The 14,365-nt window shown below is 33.4% G+C and overlaps 1 protein-coding gene across 3 annotated transcripts in view; it reads right to left on the bottom strand.

Moving 5' to 3' along the window:
* The window catches only part of LOC108904742 (metastasis suppressor protein 1), a 111,064-nt gene that overhangs the window by 56,834 nt on the left and 39,865 nt on the right, over positions 1-14,365 (bottom strand). For all 3 annotated transcript variants that reach the window (XM_018707409.1, XM_018707410.1, XM_018707411.2), the window contains exons 2-3: positions 12,221-12,282; positions 7,802-7,875 (exon numbers count right to left, since the gene is read on the bottom strand). In XM_018707409.1, the coding sequence (XP_018562925.1) occupies positions 7,802-7,875; positions 12,221-12,282 (136 nt within the window). The remainder of the gene's footprint in view (positions 1-7,801; positions 7,876-12,220; positions 12,283-14,365) is intronic.

The following is a 14,365-nucleotide window of genomic DNA, read 5'->3' as shown; positions in this document are numbered from 1 at the left end:
TAAAATTAGTAGGGGTACTTAATTTTTTTTACCTAACGTGCTTCCTTGGTGAGATACAGGGTGTTGAAGTTGAAAAAATATATAACATTTTCTTTAATATCTTTCTACTACTTTCGTGAAATTTCTAGAGGGCGCCACAAACGACTTTTACGACTCACTTAGACTGCCAAAACTTTTTTCTGCCATCATGGTGTATTTTACTTTGGGCTGGTGTATATTAACTAGTATATATTGTAAAAATATTTAGAACAATATTTCCTAAAGTTCCTACATATTTGTTTTTATCTAAAATGATTTATACAGGGTGGTCCGAATATTATGTATAGTAGTATAGTAGGTGTTTGCCTTATAAACATAGGTCTGGAAAGGCCTCGTTTTAGAGATACAGGGTGTTAAAGTTGTTAAAAAAATGACTTTTTGTTTATCTCTTAAATCTATTAACTGATCTCAATAAAATTTAGAACAGATAATACATGATAGTAGGCATTGTATTCCCTAAAATATGAGCTATAAAGGTTCAACCAGTGGTGTACAACTGGACAGGGTCACCCCTTTTTTATTTAAAAAAACCTACGCCACTGTATTGTTGTAACGGATTTATATTCTAATGCACAAAATACATAAAAAAGGTAACTTGAATTTTTTCCCTAAAGTTCACCGTTCTCAAGTTATTCATACCAATACAATCCCCTTGTAGCAGACACTTCTAACCATAATATTACAAGAATATTTATATTTATGCTTAAAAGCAAGTGTAGTTTGTAAGCACATCAACAAAATTCTTTACATTCGTTGCTTTCATCTTTTTGGATTAAAACAATATTTGGAAAATCACGACGCAATGAAAGGCACAGAAATTAAATTTTAAGAGCATTTGACGACGATCTTCGGCTAATTACATGAAGAACATCTCAACAACAACTTGGGATGAGTAAATCGAAAATTTGAAAAGTTCTACGTAAGGATGGTAGAAATCCGTACCATTTACCTGTCCAAAATTTACTTCCGGGAGATGCAGAGAGACGCCTGAACTTTTGTTAGTGGTTGTTAAAGTCGCAACATAATCCAGAATTCTTACAGAAATATTTTGGACCGATGAGGCTACGTTCACAAGGCGAGGGTAGTGACTTTTCACAATATTTGGCCACAAGAAAATCCTCATGAAATTCGGACAAGATCTTTTCAACACGACTTTTCTGTGAAAGTGTGACTCGGAATAATTCTTTCTTCATGCCACCCCATCTAAATTCCCAGTCATTTCTAAACTTTCTAGAAAATCATCTATTTCAATTATCAGAGGATTTCCATTAAATATCCCACAAAATAACTGGACATAAATGGATGGTGCCCCTGCGAATTTTATGAGAATAATACAAGAATGGCATTAATGAAAATTATATGAGGCGATGGATAGGTTGAAGACCAAATGCCAATGTCAATTATAACGGTGCAGAGGGTCCAGTGTCTTGGCAGCCAGATCGCCAGATCTAAACCCCCTGGACTTCTATCTTTGGGGTTACCTATCTGAAAAGTAAAGTTTACTCTACTCGAATAGATACAAGACCACAACTACTGTAGAGAATAGAAGACGGGTGTAATGAATTAAATGAAAACCACCACATGATCTTAGCTCCAATTAGGTACCTAGTTCCATTAATNTGTATTTTACTTTGGGCTGGTGTATATTAACTAGTATATATTGTAAAAATATTTAGAACAATACTTCCTAAAGTTCCTACATATTTGTTTTTATCTAAAATGGTTTATACAGGGTGGTCCGAATTTTATGCAGGAAACTTCGAGAGCAGATAGATCTCTATATAATAATAGGTGTTTGCCTTATAATCATAGGTCTGGAAAGGCCTCGTTTTAGAGATACAGGGTGTTAAAGTTGATAAAAAAATGACTTTTTGTTTATATCTCCGAAATCTATTAACTGACCTCAATAAAATTTAGAACAGATAATACATGATAGTAGGCCTTGTATTCCTTAAAATATGAGCTATAAAGGTTCAACCAGTGGTGTACAACTGGACAGGGTCACCCCCTTTTTTATAAAAAAAAACCTACGCCACTGTATTGTTGTAACGGATTTATATTCTAATGAACAAAATACATAAAAAAGGTCACTTGATTTTTTTTCCTAAAGTTTACCGTTCTTAAGTTATTCATACCAATACACCCCTTGTAGCAGACACTTCTAACCATAATAATACAAGAATATTTATATTTATGCTTAAAAGCAAGTGTAGTTTGTAAGGACATCAACAAAATTCTTTACACTCATTGCTTTCATCTTTTTGGATTAAAACAATATTTGGAAAATCACGACGATGCAATGAAAGGCACAGAAATTAAATTTTAACAGCATTTGACGACGATCCTCGGCTAAATACACGAAGAACGTCTCGGCAACTTGGGGTGAGTAAATCGAAAATTTGAAAAGTTCTACATAAGGATGGTAGAAATCCGTACCATTTACAACCTGTGCAAAATTTGCTTATTGGAGATGCAGAGACGCCTGAATTTTTGTTAGTGTTTGTTAAAGTCACAACATAATCCAGAATTCTTACAGAAATATTTTGGACCGATGAGGCTACGTTCACAAGGCGAGGGTAGTGACTTTTCACAATATTTGGTCACAAGAAAATCCTCATGAAATTCGTACAAGATCTTTTCAACACGACTTTTCTGTGAAAGTGTGACTCGGAATTATTCTTTCTTCATGCCACCCCATCTAAATTCCCAGTCATTTCTAAACTTTCTAGAAAATCATCTATTTGAATTATCAAAGGAATTTCCATTAAATATCCCACAAAATAACTGGATATAAATGGATGGTGCTCCTGCGAATTTTATGAGAATAATACAAGAATGGCTTAATGAAAATTATATGAGGCGATGGATAGGTTGAAGACCAAATGCCAATGTCAATTATAACGGTACAGAGGGTCCAGTGTCTTGACAGCCAGATCGCCAGATCTAAACCTCCTGGACTTCTATCTTTGGGGGTTACCTATCTGAAAAGTAAAGTTTACTCTACTCGAATAGATACAATACCACAACTACTGTAGAGAATAGAAGACGGGTGTAATGAATTAAATGAAAACCACCACATGATCTTAGCTCCAATTAGGTACCTAGTTCCATTAATAGAAGATGTCAGAAATGTACGGATGTGGATGGTTCGCATTTTGAACAATTATTGTAAATACTTAACGTTTATTTTGTTTTTTGTTTAGTTGTTCTTATTTGGTAAATGTATTTTTATTATTATTTTGATTCAAATTGTTCTTATTTGTAAAGATGGTGGATTATGCCTCCAGGGGAAATTAAAACACAGTAGGAACACTACCTCACAGGTAATGTGGAAAGAATTTTGTTGATCTGCTTACAAATTGCACTTACTTTTAAGCATAAACAAATATTCTTGTAATATTATGGTTTGAAGAGTCTGCCACAAGGGGATTGTATTTGTATGAATAACTTCGTAACTTTTTACGTATTCAGTACATTAGAATATAAATCCGTTACAATAACTTGTAAATAATACAGTGGCGTAGATTTTTTTATAAAAAAGGGTGACCCCTGTCCAGTTGTACACCACTGGTTGAACCTTTAGAGTTCACAGTTTAGGGAATGCAAGGCTTACTGTCATACATTATCTGTACCAAATTTCATCGAGATCGATTAATAGATTCCGGAGATATAAACAAAAATTCAATTTTTTTTACAACTTCAACACCCTGTATCTCTAAAACGATGCCGTTCTAGACCTACTATTTTACAGAGATGTATCTGCCCTCGAAGTTTCCCGCATAAAATTTGGACAACCCTGTAGAAGCTTTTAAAAATATATTGAGAGGGAAATCTGACCTTGAAGACATGCGCATTATGTTCTTTTTCTCTAGATTTACGTCACTATTACATTAATATGAATTTAACTTTAGTTCTGTCACATAAGATAACTTCTACAAAATTTGGAAACAGATACAAAAGTATTTAAAAATTTTCTTATAATAATGTAATGAGGCAGAAAAACTACAATAAACAAAAATTTTCGTACAAGGTCTATGATATTTTATTAACATTTAACACAATGTGTGTTATCTTTTAGCAAAATAGAATAAAATAAATTAATAAAATTGTAATTATGTTGTAACACATCTCTTTTAAAATGCATGGACACATTTTCTGTCTAAATTATAGTCAACAGTGTTACTGCGACCATTTTTAATATATTTTTTTCATATATCCATACGCAAAATACGATACATACAAGACATACGCACATACATAATTATTGTTCTTATCCTTATCCGCGTCTGAAATACACGCCCTGTATAACACATTACAATGCACATATAAAACGCAGGCCGCCATATCAACTCACACGTAAGTAGGTGCTTACTTTAATATAATGTTTTATTTATACAATTAGATCGAAAGATATTCTCCTGACCCAAATATTAACCCTTGCTTGAATGATACGCTCCCATGCTATCGACGGAATTTCAAATACGAAACGATAACCACACAATGGTTGAAAGTCTCGTTTCAATAAATTACTTATAAATATGTATTAGGGTGATTGGAAATTGACAAAATGTTAAGTACACTTTTCCGGTTTTAGACATGACCTTTGTGCTTATCAAAAATATCTATTAAATGACAATTTTAATTTTTTTTACATCCTGTCCTCTTAGACCAGGGTGGATCTGTGGAAATATCCCACTCCTTGGATGTAATTTTTTTTATCATTTGAGAGGTTGAACGGTCTTCTATGTTAAAAAATTGTCAAGTATCTAATTGCTTTATTTGAGGCTGTGCAAAATTTTTTTCAAAACATTATTTTACGAAAACTATAGAACTGATTTTAATGAAATTTGGTGTGTTGTTTTATTATACTCTAAAGTTTTTTTTACCAAAATTAGAATGCCTTCGGAGCAATTNAAAATTTTCTTACAAGGTCTATGATATTTTATTAACATTTAACACAATGTGTGTTATCTTTTAGCAAAATAGAATAAAATAAATTAATAAAATTGTAATTATGTTGTAACACATCTCTTTTAAAATGCCTGGACACATTTTCTGTCTAAATTATAGTCAACAGTGTTACTGCGACCATTTTTAATATATTTTTTTCATATATCCATACGCAAAATACGATACATACAAGACATACGCACATACATAATTATTGTTCTTATCCTTATCCGCGTCTGAAATACACGCCCTCTATAACACATTACAATGCACATATAAAACGCAGGCCGCCATATCAACTCACACGTAAGTAGGTGCTTACTTTAATATAATGTTTTATTTATACAATTAGATCGAAAGATATTCTCCTGACCCAAATATTAACCCTTGCTTGAATGATACGCTCCCATGCTATCGACGGAATTTCAAATACGAAACGATAACCACACAATGGTTGAAAGTCTCGTTTCAATAAATTACTTATAAATATGTATTAGGGTGATTGGAAATTGACAAAATGTTAAGTACACTTTTCCGGTTTTAGACATGACCTTTGTGCTTATCAAAAATATCTATTAAATGACAATTTTAATTTTTTTTACATCCTGTCCTCTTAGACCAGGGTGGATCTGTGGAAATATCCCACTCCTTGGATGTAATTTTTTTTATCATTTGAGAGGTTGAACGGTCTTCTATGTTAAAAAATTGTCAAGTATCTAATTGCTTTATTTGAGGCTGTGCAAAATTTTTTTCAAAACATTATTTTACGAAAACTATAGAACTGATTTTAATGAAATTTGGTGTGTTGTTTTATTATACTCTAAAGTTTTTTTTACCAAAATTAGAATGCCTTCGGAGCAATTAAAATATTTTTAAAAAATTATCCAAAAAACTTGATTATTTTGCCTTTTTTCATCAATTATTGCTATTTTGCAACATCAGTAACAAATTTAAACACTTTCAACTTACAATATTTTGTGCAAAATTCAATTCTAAAGCTTTTTTTCCTCTTCAATATTCTTCCAAAATGCATAGGTTCCGAGATATAAGTAAAAAACTATATAAGTAAACTGTATATAGTAAATTGGTGGTAATAGTTTAAATAACTAAATGGATTTGACAGGGTCTGACGACACTTACGGTGTACGATAATTCAATAAACAACGAAATCTAAATAAAAAATTTATATAAATTTGGAACGAATACACTGATGATGAATTTTTCGAGACAAAACGTCTGAATCTGGTTCGGACTGAGGCAGTACAGTATTGGGGGACATGCACGCTTGCAAAAAATGTAATAAAATTTCCAGGGTCGTATTTAAAAAAATGAAGTTGATGATGGTCCTGGAGAGACGAAACGTTACATATAAAAATTGATTATGCCATTCGATAGAGGGCAAAAAGTGGCCATGAGAAAGTGTTCTTCTTTTTTAAATATTACCTCAAACAAGGCTGAAATAAAACAAAAACGAATTTCCAAAATTTCGGTTTTCTTTAAATATTTCGAAAACTAATCATGTTAGCCTTGATTTTTTAGAGGCATAATGTTGGGTCCCTGATTACGCAACTTTGCCCCCATTTAAGCTACTTCGTACCTCTTACCGTTTCCGAGATCCCTATAGTGAGAAGCGAATTTGTAACAGCCTGTATACATATACTTTGGAAGCGATTTTTCGGAAAATCACAAGATTTCTTTTAATTAAAAATCTGTTTGCGTAGCCGTACTCTCATTTTTCTCTGGATCAAATTTCATCTACTTTTAAAGAAGCCTATTTTTACGCAGACTTATAGTACCTAGTTACGTGAAAAGTACACATATACAGGGTATTATTTAAGTACGTATCCAAACTTCAAAGGGTGATAAAACCCGGTAACGCTTTGTTTTAAAGATACAGGGTAAACTTTTTTAAAAATCGTTTTTTCGTAAAAATCTTAATAATCCTTTAGCCGATTTTGTTTAAATTTGGCAGTATTATTTATAGTAGGAAGGGGTTAATTTAGCTGAAACTAGATTAAAACTATTAAGTTCAGTGGCGTCCGGGGGGCACCTTAACCAGTATATTTGAAAAAAAAAATGTACGCCACTGACTTTTTAACAGCTGTTAGGAGTGTGTGAGGTTAGATATCTTATGTATATCTGGATTTCTGGTATTCAACAACATTGTTTGATTTCACTAGATAAGATTTAAAAAAAAAATGATTTTGTTTAACAGCGTATTTTTTTTAAATGAACAATTTTGGCGGACAATCCTTACGTGCTAGGCTAGACTATGTTTTAACTGCTCCATTTGTTAATCCGAAATTTAATTAAAATATAACCGAGTCCTCTTTTTATTTGCTAATAGAGAAACAAAGAGGAATTACTCAAATACATTTTCTAATGTATGCAATTCGAACAGAAATTTTTAAATTAAAATAAAAAAGCGTTCTTAGCAAAACTGCAAGTAGTTTGCATTAACTTTCATTGTAGAATAGCATTCAGTGATAAAACACTACACTATTTTTTTATATGCATACATTTTAAATACTTTAAAAGAATTAATGACAAAATTATTAATTCTAATATAGAATATGACATTTACCTCTACCTGTTCTACTTTTTTAAGTAGGTAGCTTATGGCGTCAGACAAAACTTAAAAAAGGATTTAAAATTAATATTTATTCATCTGTAGACATATTTAAAATTAGGGCAGACATTTTTTATATAATCCTCAAAATCGAAACGAATTTCAAGAGACTTGCAACATATCCATAAAATTCGCTTAGTTCCGACCTGCAAAAATCGATGAAAAAAACAATGGAAGACTTACCTCGAGCGTTCGTCGCGGAGTCTGCGATTTTCTGGAACGCGTCCAAGTAGGCCGAGACCGCCAAGATTGTGGCCCTGCAAAAGACAAAAAGCCGCTGATAAAAGTGTCCACTTATCTTGAGTTTATGCAACGCGAGCCGCGATAAAAAGGACGCTACTTTATCCGCGTGAAAGGTCCGTTGTGTAACAGAAATAAATCCGTTCGACCGACTGCGGGTGCGGTTGCAGCAAATTTTAATCGCTCGTTTGCAGCATGAAAAACAACGGAACAGTCACGAGGATACTTTTTATAAAGTTTAATATACAAGGTGGCCGTAAGGTATCCGAGATACTTTGTATATGAATTCTGTGACTAATTTTAAGCAAAAATGATTTTATTCACTTTTCCAGAATTCCCAACGGTTCAATGTGACCACCGCTTTGAATAAGCACATGTCTCCACATAAAAAAGTCCAACGGGTTGAGATCCGGAGATCGCGGTGGCCAAGCAATACGATCACCATGATCCATCCATCGATTTGGACACTTGTCATTGAGGAAATTAGTTACACCTCTTCCATAATGGGACGGAGCGCCATTATGTAAAAAAAACATCGTCCTTCTGATTTGAAGAGGAACGTCCTGAAGTAGAAAGGGTAGATCCGTATCCCAAAAGGACCAGTACATCTCGCTGTTCAATTTTCCGTCGAAGAAATGTGGTCCGATAATTTCATTATCATTGTTGTCACCACAAATATACGATTTTATTTAAAAAATGAATGATGTAAAAGAAAATTTTGTCATTCTATATTTAACAATTTTGGTACCCTCTAAAGTGGTACGCCCATGGAATCGCATTCTCCTCACACCTTACTCGCTGCATGGATCTACATGATGAGAATGAGACTACAATATAAAACTGATAGTAACATATTTGATTAATATTTGTGATGCTTTGTTTTTAGAGACAGTATTTATATCGTTAAATATGTTAAAATTCACCCATAAAGCTTCTAAAAAATTTGTTTAACGCGATTTATTACGATACAATGCGTCCATTCATTCGCGCTTTTAATTACGTTTAGGACATCGATTCAGATCCTGGTGAACGCAAACTAAGCAGGTTTAATGCAGTGTAACGTCAGCAGTAACACTAAAGTATCGCCTGTTATGAAAATATTGATTTGATAACCGATACTTCATACTCTAACAACGCCGTGCATTGTGCGCATTTTGTCATTGCAAACAATTTGTTACAGCTACAATAGCAAATGAAATAAAGTATCTTTAACTGAAACCGTCAAGATTAGATAAAAGGAGAGGTGACATTGAAACGGGAAAGTTTTACCAGAAGGATAATTCGGAATATATCTATGTTTTTATGTTTAATTTCTATTTATCCTGTATATGTATTAATACAAATATTATATAACATGCGTGGATTGTGCAGCGTCACAAAGTACACAAATCATTAATCAAACAGGATGTAAATAGTTATATTTCACATCTCCCAAAAGAGGAAGTGATAAAATTTATTCTAAATATGTTTTTCCCAATAAAACAACGAAATTTATCACACAAATGCATTTACGGTTGAATTTTGATAACGAATGATATTGAGAAGTTGAGATAGCTTTCGAATGATTACACAGACCAACAAAATTTAACTTTTTTTTGGAAGCAGAAACTTGAATATACAGTTTCCGAAGGATTTAGGTGCGCTGAATCCGAATCTAGCAGCAGAATTGCTCTATCACGTCAGGTTTTGAGATATCCTAACCTAAAAGTGCAAAAACACTGTTTTTCGTCATATGCAATGCCATCTATTCTCTTTCAAAAAACTAATACATTGAATCTAAGTACAAGGCTCCCTGCTTCGAATGCCGTTGAGTTTGCTCAAATATCTTTTTTTTTTTTGTTAAGATATCACATGTTGAAATTTTTAAGTTTCTCAGTTTCTTAATATGCGAAAATCTACTAAGGATCCCTTAGACATCAAGCAGTCGATTGCAATTCAGAAATTTCATACCCATACGGTTTGTGGATTTGGAGTTGGTAGGCTTGGGGTTTGTAAGCTTAGAGTTTGTAGGTTCGGGTTTTGTGGGATTGGGGTTTGTGGGTTTAGGGATTGTGGGTTTGGGGTTTGTGGGTTTGTGGATTTGGAGTTTGTGAGTTTGAGTTCGTATGTATTGAAGGTTTCTGAGTATGAAGTTTCTGAACTGCAATCAACTGTTTGACGTCTAAGGGATCCTTAGTAGATTTTCGCATATTAAGAAACTGATAAAAATTTAAACATGCGATATCTCAACATAAAAATAAAAGATATTTGAGCAAACTCAACGGCATTCGAAGGAGGGAGCCTTGTACTTTTAAATTCAATGTATTAGTTTTTTAAAAAAAAATAGTTGGTATTACTACATAACCTCAAATATGACGAAAAACAGTGTATTTTGCAATTTTAGGTTAGGATATCTCAAAAACCTGACTAGATATAGCAATTCTGCGGCCAGATTCGGATTCAGCGCATCAGAATCCTTCGGGAATGCATATTAGTGTGTCTGCTTATTGACCCTTGTTGACCTGTGTTATTGTTTTGATGGCACAGCTTTTGGAAACAAAATTATTTAACTTGTATTTGATATTTTTTTATGTCCAATTACTCTCATGATCATTTCACATAGTTATCAGGTTCAGTTATAATCTGTAGCTTTTTTGAGTGCCAAAATATTGCAGAGCTTTCTAATAGGGTCGTTTTCCATTCCTCTTTATTTTTTTTCTCTAAAGATTCAACTAAAATATGTGCATGTGTTTAGTAAATTTTTTTAGTTCATTAACACTATGTTTCTATAGCAACTGTAAAACTATAAAGGCAAATGCGCAATTGATTCTATGATTTTCATACTTACATTTACAATTTTAGCGATACAAATAATAAACTGTTACCTAAAGTCAACAGTTCCTGTGTAAATTGGAAATTATTGATTTCAGCACAGAAAAATCTATGGTGGGTTTATTTATAGCATCGTCTCTTTTTAATTTAATATGCTGAATCATTGTTTTTGATGAAGGTATAACAATAATAAAAATTACAGTTCAGTAATCAGACATCGTTTATTCATCAAATCCACCGTAGATTTTTCCGTGTTCTGTGTTGAAATCAATAATTTGTAAATTACACAAGAACTATTGAGTTTGGGTATAGGGAATTATAGTATCATTTTAAAGTAAATTTAATGCTGCATCCATTAATGTAATAATATACAGGGTGTACTATTTGAAATTTTTGAGTAAATTCAACTTTAGTCACAATATCGGCCACACGTTTTTCAATACTGTATGAATTTCTGCAAATTTGACATGAACTGGTTGAATTCCATTGCTTTTAAATTATCCATGCCAAATTTCATTAATAAATAAAGCTAAATGTCGGAGTTATTCTGTTTTTAAAAATCACTTGCATCCCTCAATTTTTTTCTAAATTTGGTAATAACTTGAAAGCTATCACATTTTGGCCTATAGTACCTTGTATGGAATTAGTCTAGAATTTGCCGTAGAATTTAAAAATGAATAAATATACAGTGTTCCAGATAACCGGAAGTGCGAGGAAGACGACATTATTTTCATTGAATAGATCGTTTTAATAAATCCTCATTTGATGTTGTAGACCATCAGTTGTTTAATAAAAGCTGCTTATTTTCGTGCTCTCTATCACCCTTTTCAAGTAACGTACTCAGGGTTCTTAGTTCAAAAGTAATATAGAATTCCCTGACTTCCACGTTTTCTCCGACATAAAAAAAAAATCCAGGCCACTTGTAGTTCATTTTTACACACCAATAGGCGTTTATGCATTAAACTTTTTCTAGACTGGACTCCATAATCTTTTTTATATCCAAAACCACAAATAGTTTTCTCTTTCAAGAACCTAGGTCCTGCTTACATAAAATTTCCAGTAGCAAACGTCAAATTCCCTGACTATTCCCTATTTTTTTTTGTGAAGAATATTGAATTTTCTGACTTTTCCCGGTTTTCCCAGTTTTCCAGGCCGCTAGCCGTTACGAACCCTGGTACTTATTTCAGAAACGCCCTGTATTATAGTACTTCAGATGACTTAAATATGCCGCTAATAAATTTTTAATTATTTCAAAACTAGACTTTTCTGTCATTACAACACAAATTCTTAAATTAAAAAGTTTCCCCGACCCAAATACACACGAAACTACAATCCACAAATTTACATTTGATGATTTTAATAACGACTATTACAATCAAGCCTGCGGTGCGCGGATCGACCTCTATGGTCTGATAATTTCTTCGCCACTTCCTGTTATCCACAAATGTACATATTATTGAATAACGCAGATGGCCTTGCGATATATACAATACCCACACACGCCGACAAAGAGTTTCTACGGCTACCAACAAACTCTCTGTAGGTACTTACTTGAGGGACGAATGCAGCTTGGTGGCCTTCGCGATGAGGTCCTCCCATAAGGGCATCCCATTCTGCAACAAAGAGAAACGAAACGTTAGAAAAAAAAATGTACAAAAGCCGCAGATAATAATAATTAACGCTCTCGCATATATGGTTTCGATAATGCAAGAGTTCGCTTTCGCAATAAGCGGTCGCTGTATCGCCGCTAATTTGTTTTTTCTCGGCCACCTTGAGATATCCCAAAGAGGAATTCGTTGGCAGAGGTTGTTTCTTTGTAAACGCGGAGCAAAATTCCGCGGCGTTTTTGGTCGTACAGAAATAAGGAGGCGTATGAAATAATTTAGTTTGCCATCATGGGATATTTTTAGTACTACAAATTAAAATGTCTTCTTAAAAAGCAGAAAGAAAAGAAAATTATTAGATTGATCTACCTTGCTATGGTTTCAATAGTTTTTATTGCAAAAATAACGGTCTGCTGACGAAATTCGTTACAACAAACAAAAACTTATAGCGTTTTATTTTTGCAGACTAGCAAAAACAATTTCAGTGTTCTAAGACCTAAAAACTTATCAAAATTCTTCATGCCTGGCATTGCCAGTTTCATTGAAAACGTCGTAGCTACTAGCTATTTAATCGACAGCAATACATAGTTGTCAGTGTCAGTAGAGCTCGGGGCTTTCGTCGGCTAGTCATAGGCGTATTCGTCGTAAACAAATAAATAAACAGGTAGATATAAATAAAAATAAATAAATTCATCAGCGAGAGGTCGCTTTTTACCCTTGGTACTTTCGACATTATTATAATATTGAAACACTTATACACGAAGCAAACTCGAAGCCAATAACTTGTTATTTCCGGTTTCGTACGGTGCGACGGCTATGATCATCTGGCCGAGTCCCGAGATCTCGTTGTCAGTGTTTTGCACATTTATTGAGTTTTGCTAGCTGTAATTCCTAAATATGGTTTATTTAACAGAAATGCATAAAATAAAAATTATACAGGTCAACAAGGGACAAGAAGCAGACACACTAATATGCATTCCCGAAGGATTTTGGTGCGCTGAATCCGAATCTGGCCGCAGAATCACGTCAGGTTTTTGAGATATCCTAACCTAAAAGTCCAAAATCACTGTTTTTCGTCCTATTTGAGGTTATGTAGTAATGCCATCTATTCTTTAAAAAAAATTCATATAATTTAAAAGTGCAAGGCTCCCTCCTTGGAATGCCGTTGAGTTTGCTCAAATATCTTTTTTTTTCGTTGAGATATCACATGTTGAAATTTCTAAGTTTATCAGTTTCTTAATATGCGAAAATCTACTAATGTTCCCTTAGACGTCAAACAGTTGATTGCAGTTCAGAAAACTTCATACTCAGAAATCTTAAATACACACGAACTCAAACTCACAAACTCCAAATTCACAATCCCTAAACCCACAAACCCCAATCCCACAAAGCCCGAATCTACAAACTCTAAGCTTACAAACTCCAAGCCCACCAACTCCAAACCCACAAACCGTATGGGTATGAAGTTTCTGAATTGCAATCGACTGCTTGATGTCTAAGGGATCCTTCGTAGATTTTCGCATATTAAGAAACTGAGAAACTTAAAAATTTCAACCTGTGGTATCTTAACGAAAAAAAAAAGATATTTGAGCAAACTCAACGGCATTCAACGAAGGGAGCCTTGTACTTTTGGATTCAATGTATAATTTTTTTTGAAAAAGATTAGATGGCATTACAACGTAACCTCAAATATGACGAAAAAAACAGTGTTTTTTTGCACTTTTAGGTTAGGATATCTCAAAAACCTGACGTGATAGAGCAATTCTGCTGCCAGATTCGGATTCAGCGCACCTAAATCCTTCGTAAATATATCTTCAAGTTTCTGCTTCAAAAAAAAAAGTTAAATTTTGTTGGTCTGTGTTAATTCAGTGGTGGCTCGCCAGGTGACACAAGTGACGCACCGCTTCACCTAACATTTCCGTTTGGTTGTGCAATTTAAAATTATTTTTAATTTTATATAAATTTTATTAGGTATAATTCTAGGTCTAATTCTATATTGAAAATGTATTATGTTTGTTTTATACGCAGAAATAAACAGAATAGTTCGCTGTGAACGCCTTCTAAAAAAAAACATTGCCTTCGTTGAGCGCGA

The sequence above is a fragment of the Anoplophora glabripennis genome, unplaced genomic scaffold (genome assembly GCF_000390285.2).
Source record: "Anoplophora glabripennis isolate ALB-LARVAE unplaced genomic scaffold, Agla_2.0 scaffold195, whole genome shotgun sequence".
NCBI lineage: Eukaryota > Metazoa > Arthropoda > Insecta > Coleoptera > Cerambycidae > Anoplophora > Anoplophora glabripennis.
Note: the sequence above shows the minus strand (reverse complement) of the source record. Positions and strands in the feature narration are given on the sequence as shown.